The sequence below is a fragment of the Coloeus monedula genome (assembly GCF_965178545.1).
Source record: "Coloeus monedula genome assembly, chromosome: 4".
Taxonomy (NCBI): domain Eukaryota; kingdom Metazoa; phylum Chordata; class Aves; order Passeriformes; family Corvidae; genus Coloeus; species Coloeus monedula.
Window position 1 is genome coordinate 51772108 of NC_138784.1, and position 10718 is coordinate 51782825.

The 10718-nt window shown below is 40.5% G+C and overlaps 1 protein-coding gene across 1 annotated transcript; it reads left to right on the forward strand.

Moving 5' to 3' along the window:
* Positions 1–206: 206 nt before the first annotated feature.
* CAV2 (caveolin 2) lies at positions 207–8841 on the forward strand. The gene is made up of 3 exons (XM_082280927.1): positions 207–445; positions 578–765; positions 7723–8841. Exons 1-3 carry the CDS (start codon positions 296–298, stop codon positions 7871–7873), a joined length of 489 nt encoding a protein of 162 aa, XP_082137053.1. The 5' UTR covers positions 207–295; the 3' UTR covers positions 7874–8841.
* The last annotated feature ends 1877 nt before the right edge of the window (positions 8842–10718 follow it).

Sequence of the window (10718 nt, forward strand, 5' to 3'; positions counted from 1 at the left end):
GCAGATGAACGGGGAAACCGAGCGCGCCCGTGGGCTCCGGGCGGCCGGGGCAGTCCGCCGGGAGGGCTGAGCGCCCGCCGAGCGGCTGCCGAGGCGAGGGGCGGGCGGGCTGCGGCGAGCGCCCACCCCGAGCCCGACCCGCGGCTCCCCGGGCTCAGCAGCGCTCCCGCCGCCGGAGCCGGGCGGCCCGCGGGGCGTGTCCCGGGCAGCCCCGCTCCGCCCCGGCCAGGCCCGGCGGGGCAGCGGCGGCGGACGGGGCAGGGCCGGGCCGGAGCCGCGCAGCGGCGGCAGCGCCATGGGGCTGGAGACGGAGAAGGTGGACACCCGCATCTTCATGGACGACGACAACTTCCCGCGGAGCGGCGGCCCTGCGCTGTCGGAGGCGGAGAAGTGCGCGGAGGACGAGCTGGACCGCGACCCGCACGGGCTGAACTCCCACCTGCAGGTGCGGGCCGGGCCGGGCCGGGGGCGGGCGGGGCCGGGGCCGGGGCCGGGGCTCGGGTCCTCGGCGAGGGGGTCCCCGGAGGGCTCCCCGCGCCCTAGCTCCCCGTGACGGCAGAGCCGTCTCTTGTTCCAGCTAGGGTTCGAGGATGTGATCGCGGAGCCCGAGCTCACCCACTCCTTCGACAAGGTCTGGATCTGCAGCCACGCTCTGTTTGAGCTCAGCAAGTACGTGATCTACAAGGTTCTGACTCTGGTCCTCGCCATACCGCTGGCCCTGGTTGTGGGGATCGTCTTCGCGACGCTCAGCTGCCTCCACATCTGGTAAGCGCGTGCTGTGCCCGTCGGTGCCTGGGCTCTGCCGACAGCTCCGCAGGACTCGTCTGCTGTAGCACTCACTACTGCCCAACCAGCGATGGCCGACTTTACGCCGGTAGTCATACAGCTAATATTAACTGCTTTATTTCTAAAGGGAGAGAAAAGGAAACAATGTTTTCTCTGTGATTCAGTTCCCTGCCTTGGTTTTACCAGCAGTCTGTCACGACTGTGTAAGCTCCTTGGGGCAGAGAGCGTGTATTGCCACTTGGATGGCACCTACGGCAGTGCATTCCAACCATGGCTGGCTTCTGAAGTGATAATGGTGACCGAATTTGTTTTTTTAACTGAAGTGCAGAATTTGTTCAAACGTGTATTTTAAATTAATTATCTAGGCAGAAGTATTACTAACACCTGAAGTTATTACTAACTTATTAGCACCATTACCTCTTTCATTTTTTTTTGTCACAGACTGAAGAAAGCTTTTGAGGGCCCAGCTTGCCCTGTGTTACTGCCATAAAATATAATGCCAGTGCCTTGCACCTGGTACATAGCTATCTCTAGATGCAGTGCCCCAAAGCCCTCACACCTAAGCAAGAAACCTTGCTGATCTTAGGAAAGCTTCTTCTGGACATGGTACAAGTTCACAGACAAATACATTGGCTGTCCAAGTCACACCAAACCTGTGCACTTTAAGCATAATATACTCACAAAATATCAGGAAGAGTACTTTGAGACCAGAAAGGGAGATGATGGTGGACAAGGAAGAATGGCAGGGAGAATGATGACGTTGAGGAAAGAACTGACAGTCCGAAAGGCTGCAGAGGAAGGGATGAATGCAGATTATTGACGTTATTTCTGCAAACCAGTATTTTCTGTATATAAAAGTTTTGGTCAAAGTCGAATTTGACTTGGGTAACATGGGAATCCTTTTCCTTTTATTAAGGAAAACAGAATACAGAAACCGGAAGTGAACTCAAAACCCTGGGAATACACTGATTGTCTGCACCTGTGGTGGCAATCTCATGGGTGCAGATTTCAGTTTTTGAAAGTGGAATAGAAGTTTGTGTTGATGAAATTATCAAGCCATTTTGAAAACTGATTAACTTGAATTTTGGAGCATAATGCTTGCATAATATTCAAAGGACTTACAGTGCAGTTTAGAGATGCCCACTTGCTACATCTCTGGTTCCCAAATTGTTATAAACAAGCAGTGCATAGGCATGGTGTTGCCCAGATTTTTACTTCTGTCAGCTGTCACTGTGCCATAGTGCGCAGTGTGACTGCAAAAGGGTGTGGTGAGTATATATAGGTTTCCAGTGGTGAAATACCTATGCAAAAATTAATCCAAATTTATTAAAACTGTAGTACTTTTTTTTGTGCTTCAGAAGGATCTTGTATCTGGATTTCACAGGCTGGATACAGAGACCAGGGCTCAGAGGTCAGTTACTATTTATGCACGTAGTCCCTAGTGACTATCTCTGGAACCGTGGGTTCTCAGTACATGTGAAATAGGACTGTCTGACTGTAGCACTTAATTTGAAAAGTCTCTCTTGACTTTCTGAGAACACACTTGCTTCACCAGCAAATTATTTTCTTTGCCCAGGTTCATTGTCACTACAGAATTGATCTTTCATTTTGATCTTCCTTGCACCTGGGATGGATGTGAAAGAGTCCTGTAACTCAGTAGTGCTATCTGCACCCCCTTGGACTCCCTCCAGTGCTACCATCGAAAGGCAATACTTTCTCAATACAATGTCTCATCTTCCCACAAACTCAAGCTGGATTTGTTCCAACACAAAGGTGGAACACACTGAGACTAAGTTGGCATCTCTGCACCTCTTCGTGTTCCAGATTTCATGGGAGTGAGGAGTTGAAAGGGTAGTGAAAAAGCAGTGCAGGTTTAGAGGTCCTAAGTATAGGGTACTGGCTCCCTTGTAGGCCCATTGGGTCTGAAAAAAAACCTCCTTGTTTTGTATGTGAAAGAAAGGGAATTCCATTATAACTCTGTCTTCAGCTATTTAAATGTCATGGGAAGACCCTGGGCAAACCCTCCCAAGAAGGCTGCCACTCAGAGTCTCTGTGCTTCATTTTTATCATCCAAACCAGTGAAGTGATGATATGGGTATGTTGTAAGGGAGCTTTTCCTGAGGCTAAAGTCAGAAGTGTTTCAACAACTTTTGGAGGTGCTCGAGCACAAAGCTCTGTGGATGTCACACGTCATTGCAGTTTCGTCAGCATGTTAAAAATCCACGTTAGGTCTAAATCAGTATTTCTCATGCTCAAGGGCACCTTGTGAATTGCCCCCATCATACCTGATAGTGAATGTTGTCCCTCACCCAAAAAAAAGAAAGCTCAGTAAGAAATATATAGTAATACACTTAATTTTCATTTTTAACCATAAAGATGGAGCATATTCTGTTCTCATTCTGGCTGCTTGAGCCAGAATCTGGTTTCACACTACCTGGTAAAACATACTGATGGGCTGAAACTGGGCCAGCTAGCAGGCTGGTGATTTATATATAAGCCAGTTCAAAGAAGTCTACTTCATATTTTTTCTTTACTGATGACTGTCATTCTCTTCACAGAGTATACAGGCCACACTGAGTTGTAACATCTTTCTATGAAATTAACAAGCTTTTAAATATGTCCTTAGATTGTAGCTCTTAAGGTTATTGATTTTTGAACATGAGCAGAACACTTCTGCTTTTTCAGGCGGCTTGTGCAAAATTGTTATATTTTTTATAGATCAGCAACTGATTTTTGTTCCAAGCCACATGTTTGCCACCTCTTGGAAATTAACACTTGAATTTCATATATGCTTTTTTGTAGTCTTATCAGAATAATGTTCTGGTATGTTGCATATTTACACTAAGAATCAGTGATTCATTTGGGGATCCATAACCTGAATCTTGGATCTGAGATGGGCTCACACAGCTTTGTAGGGATCATCAGCTAAAGCAGTAGGTATTCACAGCACTTCCCCACTTGAGCTTCCGTTCACAGTGCTAAGATATAATCAGGGACTTACATGCTAAGCAGATACGGACATGCATCATTTCTTACCTTTTTGTATTCCTCAACTTCATTTACATAGCTGCTGCTATCATACTCAACTCTAAAACCATGTCCCTACTGACTGCCTGAAATCAAAATAAATTACAGTACAGCTGTGAAGGCCTACCTTATCACCTGGTGGTGCTGCCTTGATGCCTCTTCTTTGATGTCCAGTACATATCCCTTGGTTTATCAAGAGGAAGTACGTGGATGGTGTCTTGCTTCCTTTGTAGTAGTTTTAGCTTTTCCAGTCTACGCAGGTCTTGGAATACATAATGTTCAATTTTAATGCACTTCATATACCGTGTGTGAGTTGTGAAAGGCTTTGGTTGTGGGACAACCTCACTTGTCCCCATGGTTATTGGGATGCAAGAAGCTGTATAACTGCTAGGTAATTGATAGTCATCTTTCACAATGCTTGCTTGTACTGTAGAGCCATACAAGATTTTTAATCCACAATCATGATGTAGTACATGGAATCGGGTAATTTAAGCACAAAAACAGAGCATTTGAAAAATAGTATTAAGACATGTCTGAGATTCCATTTTGAAAAACTTACAGGAGAAGGTGTGATTCTTTACTTTGAGGCAGGAATCTGAATTAATGGTGCATGACTACTCCTACATTTTTCCCCAAGTCTGTGAAAAGTTGATTCTCATTATCAGTGGGAATTAAACTGTGCTCTGCCATTTCCAAGGGGTGTTTGGTTCTTGACAGTGTTCCCTCAGGGTTTAGCAAGAAGAAAAAGTAATGTGAGCAAAAGTGAGAAAGGTTGAGTGGTATAACTTTGTAGATGTCGTGTCTTGAACAGAATAAGGAGAAAATACAATAGGATTGAAAAAAATGGGGTAATTTGCACTTTTCAGTTCAACAGTTCCCAAAAGACACGATTCATCCCACTTGGTGAAAGAAGGGGTATTTTATAATATGTATAAATGGCAAGATTGAATGAGAGCTCATATAGGTAGCTGTCTTCATCTTAGATGACAAATTCAACAGACCTTTCATTTTCTTCCCAATACTGTGCTACATGGTAACACTAGTAGTACCGATATGGCATCAGTGTTGATATCCTTGGGATATCCTTCTTTAATTTTACTGTTAGACATTACTCAAGCAGGCAGTTACCGCGTCTGAGAACAAAAGTACAGACCGGGATAAATCCGCAGCAAAGGATGTGCGTGTTATGTTTGTCAGGTCACAAAAACAAATATGTGGCTTCTAGTGGCATTTGATTATTTATTTTTAAGTGTGACTGGTCACTCCATGGACAACATTGCACCCTCTGATAATCTGGAAATATCGCACTGTAGGATAACATATTTTGTACAGAACAGGACGCAGACTTGTACACATGTAAATACACATCCATATACACACACATAATTTAAAAGTTGGAAAATACCTTTTATGACTCTCCTGGGTGTAAAGGATCTTCTCCGAGGAAAGATGTTTGAGTAATTATAATCTATAAGTAGATTAATTTTATTTTAAAACTGAAAGTTATTTACATTAATTAGCTTTGGTTGCTATCATGTCCCATGTATCCTCCTATAGATTTAGTCTACAGTGGGTTTCACATGCATTTACCATAAATAAAAAAAATGAATAGCAAGTGCTAAAAGATTATTAAAGATTACTAAAACATTTTAATGTTTATTTTATTTAAGATAATCAAAATAGGTTGAGTTCCAGTACTGTGTGAATGACCTCTACAGCAATTTCAACTACTATGGTCACTGCTTCTCCAGCCTTCTACATCTTTCTCTGAATCTTCTGAATACTGTGGTATTTGTTTAGTTTGTATTTTGTATGATCCTATCAACAGAGGGTCCAAAAGCAGTGTTGTCTTTCCTGCTTCTCTCCAGTTAAGTTAGATTTTTTAAAAAATCAGGCCAAATTAATTATAAATGGTAGCAAAGGACCAATTATATTGTCTTTATCAACTATCTGAAATGGAAAAGAGGTGAAGTCAATACAAACAGAATAGCCATTTCTGGCTATTCTTTTCCCTGTGTTGCTTGGAAAAATAGCAATTTTTTTTTCCCTTTGCATTATTGATGTATATCAGCTGTATTCTAACAGGTTAAGGCCTGATTTTTTACACTATAAATCATCTATTCTGTATGCAGTGATATTATAGGTGGTTATAAACATGTAGTTTACAGGGTTCAGCTTAAAACTAGAGGCACATTATTCCAGTAATGCTCACAGTCCTATATGGGGTGTTTCAGCAGAGACAAAAGAGAAGGTTTTAGAAAAACTATTCTTGTTTAAATCCATCTGGGCTAGCTTTGAGTAGAGCATTGACATACTAGTATATGGCTTGCATTGTATGACAAAAGCTGTTAGATAAACACTGAAAATAATTAATTTTGATTCTGTACATTTCTAGCCGTCAACTTTTTTAAAATGTGGTAGGTTTTTTCTACTTTGTTAATCTGAAGACTATGCATTGTAAATACACAGCACCTCTTCTTTTCAGACTTAGGATGAAATAGTAAATTATTTATTTTCTGTCATTTCAGTTGAAGTCAGTGAAAGTTTTGCAATGGAATTATGCAAATGCAAGATTGGGAACTTAAATTTTGAATGCAACAGTAAACTAGAACAGAGTTTATTATCTTTATCAAAAGAATCTCTAGCTTCTTTTACCTATTTTAGGAAGTAAATATGTTCAGTATGGCAGAGAGATTTTTTTAAAACCTTGCTCTAGTAGCACTTCAGTATTATTTAAGTTATTTATACATCTAGTTTTTCTGCACCCAAGTAAGAAAATCCAGCTCGGTGAAATTACCAGAGGTTTAGGCCAGTAAATTATTAAGGAAGGAGAATAACCTAAAATAGTGTGGTCAGTTATCATGTGTCCACTGGCTCTCCTGAGCTGCCCATATGTGCACTTCTGGCTCTCCTCCATTGTTAGCATGTGTGACTCAAGCCACCACTAATGACATTGCTTTGGAATTGGTACACATGGAGAGCAATCTCCAGATGCTTACCAGTGCTCGGGAGATGAAAGCACAATACTTTCTAGTATGTACCCTGAGTGAATAAAAAGATCTTTTCCCCTGACAAGGAGTTTTGACTATAATCTAGTGTTAATTTCTCACCCACAAATTAAGAACTGTACAGGATCAGCCCATTTTTCTTAGATGTGGCATGTATCTGTATTGTAAGAATCTGATGTAACTGGATATTGCCTTCCTGTTTCTGTTTTACTGTAGCAACTTGTAACAGGGATGGGAAGGAATGAGATGCCAGTGGTGTGATGTGCATGTGTGCCTGTGTGCTTGTGTGTGTCTGGGAGAGAGAACAGATAAAAGAAACACCAGAAGAGGCAGCAGAGCAAGAACAGATTGTACAGGGTGCTGTTTCTAGTAACTCAAATTGGGAAACATGGTGTTTCTGTCAACCCCTGAAGACCCACATTCAGATATGACCACAGCACAAGTGAGTCCTTAGGAGATGATTGCTCTTCAGCCACGGTAGTTGGCAGCAGGGCTACAGCAGATCATGTACACCAGCCTTGCTAGCAGCAAGGAGAGACAGAAAAGGTTCATAATTTTAAATGGCATGTAAAGAAATTGCTGGTTAGTAAACAGAGACACAATGAAAAGAAAGCTGGTGTCTACTCTCTCATGTTGCATACAAATGATTCTGGCCAGAGGACCACATGCATAATGGTGTTTCTGCATATGCAGGTATGAGGTCTTGAGCAAACCAAATTGATGGAGAATGACTGCAAGAGAGTAAAATCAACTTGCTTAAATATTTATATTTATATTAAAAAGTTATAAAAGTTAAAGAACCATTTGTCTTCCATAAGATGTCACACTTGTGTTCCATTATCCTGATTTCCCCATGCTGTCACAGCACCAATCTTCAAATCTTTCATCTTCTCTTTTACAGGGTTGTGGTGCCTTTTGTGAAAACCTGTCTCATGGTCCTGCCTTCAGTGCAAACTGTATGGAAGAGCCTGACAGATGTTTTCATTCTACCATTCTTTCAGAGCCTAGGCCGGTGCTTTGCCATGGTTAATATACGCCTGGACCAAGAGTAAACCTCAGAGATGTGACACTGCTGTAGTTGTAGCTGGTGTTACACTTCTTTGCTAACCTAACATACACGCACTTACCATTCATTCCAAACTGTTAAATTAGGATGGCTGGTTTAAGTGGGAACATGCTGTTTTTGTTAAAACTCATTTATTATCAGGGAGATCCATTTAAGAATTAGTAGGCAGTTTTCATAGCTCACTGTTTTAACAGAGTGATCGTGGAGTATATTGGCAACACTTTATTTTAATGGTAGGTTGATTGGTAGGTTACAGGAGAATTCTCATGGAGGATTAAAAGCCACCACAGTGATAATGATTGGCATTACTACTATAAATAAATTAATGAATAGGCTGTTACACCTTAGACAAAACTGATCTCTAGGGTTTCACATCGACTTTACTGCAGTTCCACCAGGGATCATTTTTGGCCTCGCTATGCAGGGTGATAAACCCAGTCCTCTGTTATCAGCAGTTAAAGTGAACATGACTCATTGCATAAACATACAGGGAAAAGAACTGTTGTGTAATTCTCCTATATTGGGGGGGGAGCTCTCTAGAAGTTTATTCCTTAAAATAAGGTGTTAGCTAATGATCTGTAACACTAGCTAATCTGTATATTTTATTTAATGAGAGATTAACTTTGCTGTATATTTTGTACCTTTGTAAATGACAGTTGATCAGGTTATCTTGAAGCACAATTTCTCTAGTATTTGAATTCTAACCAACTTATTAAGCAGCAAGAGTGAGACACTGCAAAAATTACTTTATATAACTAAAATTTCCTTTTCTAAATTAAGTAGATTTTGAGTGTTGCTGTGCAATTCTAATATATTAATTATATATGATTGTGTGTAAAAGCAAATTATAAGTGTTTTCATACGCAATTATGCAAAAGACTTGGAAATATCTGTTTATGAGAAATGGTTTTTATTAAAAACGGGGTGTAATAAATGCTGCCCTGCCTATCTGTATATTATTGGTGTGAACATTGTGATATTTAAAGCAATAGACACTATGCTAGCACTTTAACTAGGTAGCAAGCTCTTCTAGAAGGCAAATGAGTGTATTTGGTATCTTTGTCTAATTCTCCTCACCGATTGACTTGACTCTCTCTGTTGCTTATTTACTGCTTCAAAGCCTAGCCCCTAAAAAAGGCCTTTTTTTCTTCTGCACCTAATATGACTTTTTAAACCAGAATAACAGAACATGTGCAGAGGTACATTAAAATTACATTAGCCTTCTGGTGGGCTTATGCTGCTGTTTTATTTAAATACAGATGGTAAGTTGCAATTGTAAAATGTTTGTATTATTTAGAATGTTATTTTCTAAAATTATGTCTCAAATTTCTTATCAAACAAGAGGTATCTAATAAAATAATAAAATGTCAGCTGTTTCCCATTTTAAACTTCATTTCTTTTCAGATTTGTGAGCTTTTAAACAAACTCTTAAAATGCCAAACAGCAAGAACACTATGTAGTTCTTCCAAAATATGTGAGAGGTAAAGAAATGGATGAGCATCAATACAGTTCCACTATTATCAACTGCATTTAACATATTTATAGTAGAAAATTACATATCTCTGTGTATAAGTAAGCCCATACAGAATGATTGCTTTCTCCAAAGCAGGTCTCTCTGCAGAATTTTGGCAACATTCAAAATAATGCTTAATTCTTTTTACAGGTGCATGCTTTCTTTACAGATGAGCTGCAGAATTTTCCTCTTCTTGCCTTTTGGCCTATTAAAGCTACCTGACACTGTATATTCTTTCTATATTAAGAACATCTTTGTATATTAGAAGTATTTTTAGCATTTGTGCCATTTAGAGAGGGATTCATATGGCTTTAAAAAACTGGATCGTAATGATTAGTGCCCATGGAAACTTCTCTTGCTCTTTTTTATTCTGCAAGAAGTTAGCTTGTTTTTCAGATGTGTTCTTCAAAATACCTTTCTTATGTTAAAAATGGAAATAACTCTTTTGAAAATAAAAATTTGCCAGGCCAGGCTTGAACTCTTTTGAGAGTTATTTTCTTTTACAGCGTCCAAGGACTTTTACAAAGATATTTTCCACTGAAAAATATCCCCTTGATGAATTCATTTAAAAGAAAAAAAGAAATCAATCAGTACTAGTTCTTGTGTCTAAAAGGAGCCCTATAAAAGCCTAAGCTTTGAAGGAACCCAAGTCTGGATTTGAAGTTTTGAGAACGAGGCCATTCCCCAGAGAAAGATCTACCATTTTATGGTATGCATTCCTGGACATACGCATTCTTAAATAGCATATTGAAGTCAACTGGCTCTAGCTACCACAGACAATTAAGTAGAATGGCTTGGTTTGTTCTTATTTTGATTTAGGCTTGTCATTGATTAGTTCTTTTCACCATTTCTCTAGCTGCTACAAGACTCAAGCAAGCTTGTAATTAAAGCTCTTAGTTTCTTACATATTTTGTAGCAATATCTTTCTCTGGAACAGGTGTGCCTTTACTATAAGAAAATACAAAGTGCACTCTTAGACTTTGGGTAAAATATTAGATGTTTGGCAAATACCCTTACTTGTCCATAAAAGGAGTGGAAGGAAGTATAAATATTTACAGACTCCAATTCTCAGGTGTGGATCTGCCCTAGGCAACTCTGGCTGCCATGTATTCTCAGGATTTTATGGTTCTGACATGCATCCTGAAGGTCTGGCACAGCATATACTGTGAATACCTTACAGCACTGTTGGACAGCAGGGACTGAATGGGAACTGGCACTGACCTGTGCTCTTCAATGCAGGAGGAGGTCTGTCTCCAATTCGTTTGAGATGTGGACAAACCATCCCAGCTGATCCCTTAATAGCAACTTACAAATGAGA

Bases quoted from the DNA above. Each gene is read 5' to 3' on its own strand.
- CAV2 (XM_082280927.1), top strand. From the start codon at position 296: ATGGGGCTGGAGACGGAGAAGGTGGACACCCGCATCTTCATGGACGAC. The intron at 446-577 runs GTGCGGGCCGGG...CTCTTGTTCCAG, and splicing joins GGCTGAACTCCCACCTGCAG to CTAGGGTTCGAGGATGTGAT. The intron at 766-7,722 runs GTAAGCGCGTGC...TCTCTTTTACAG, and splicing joins CTCAGCTGCCTCCACATCTG to GGTTGTGGTGCCTTTTGTGA.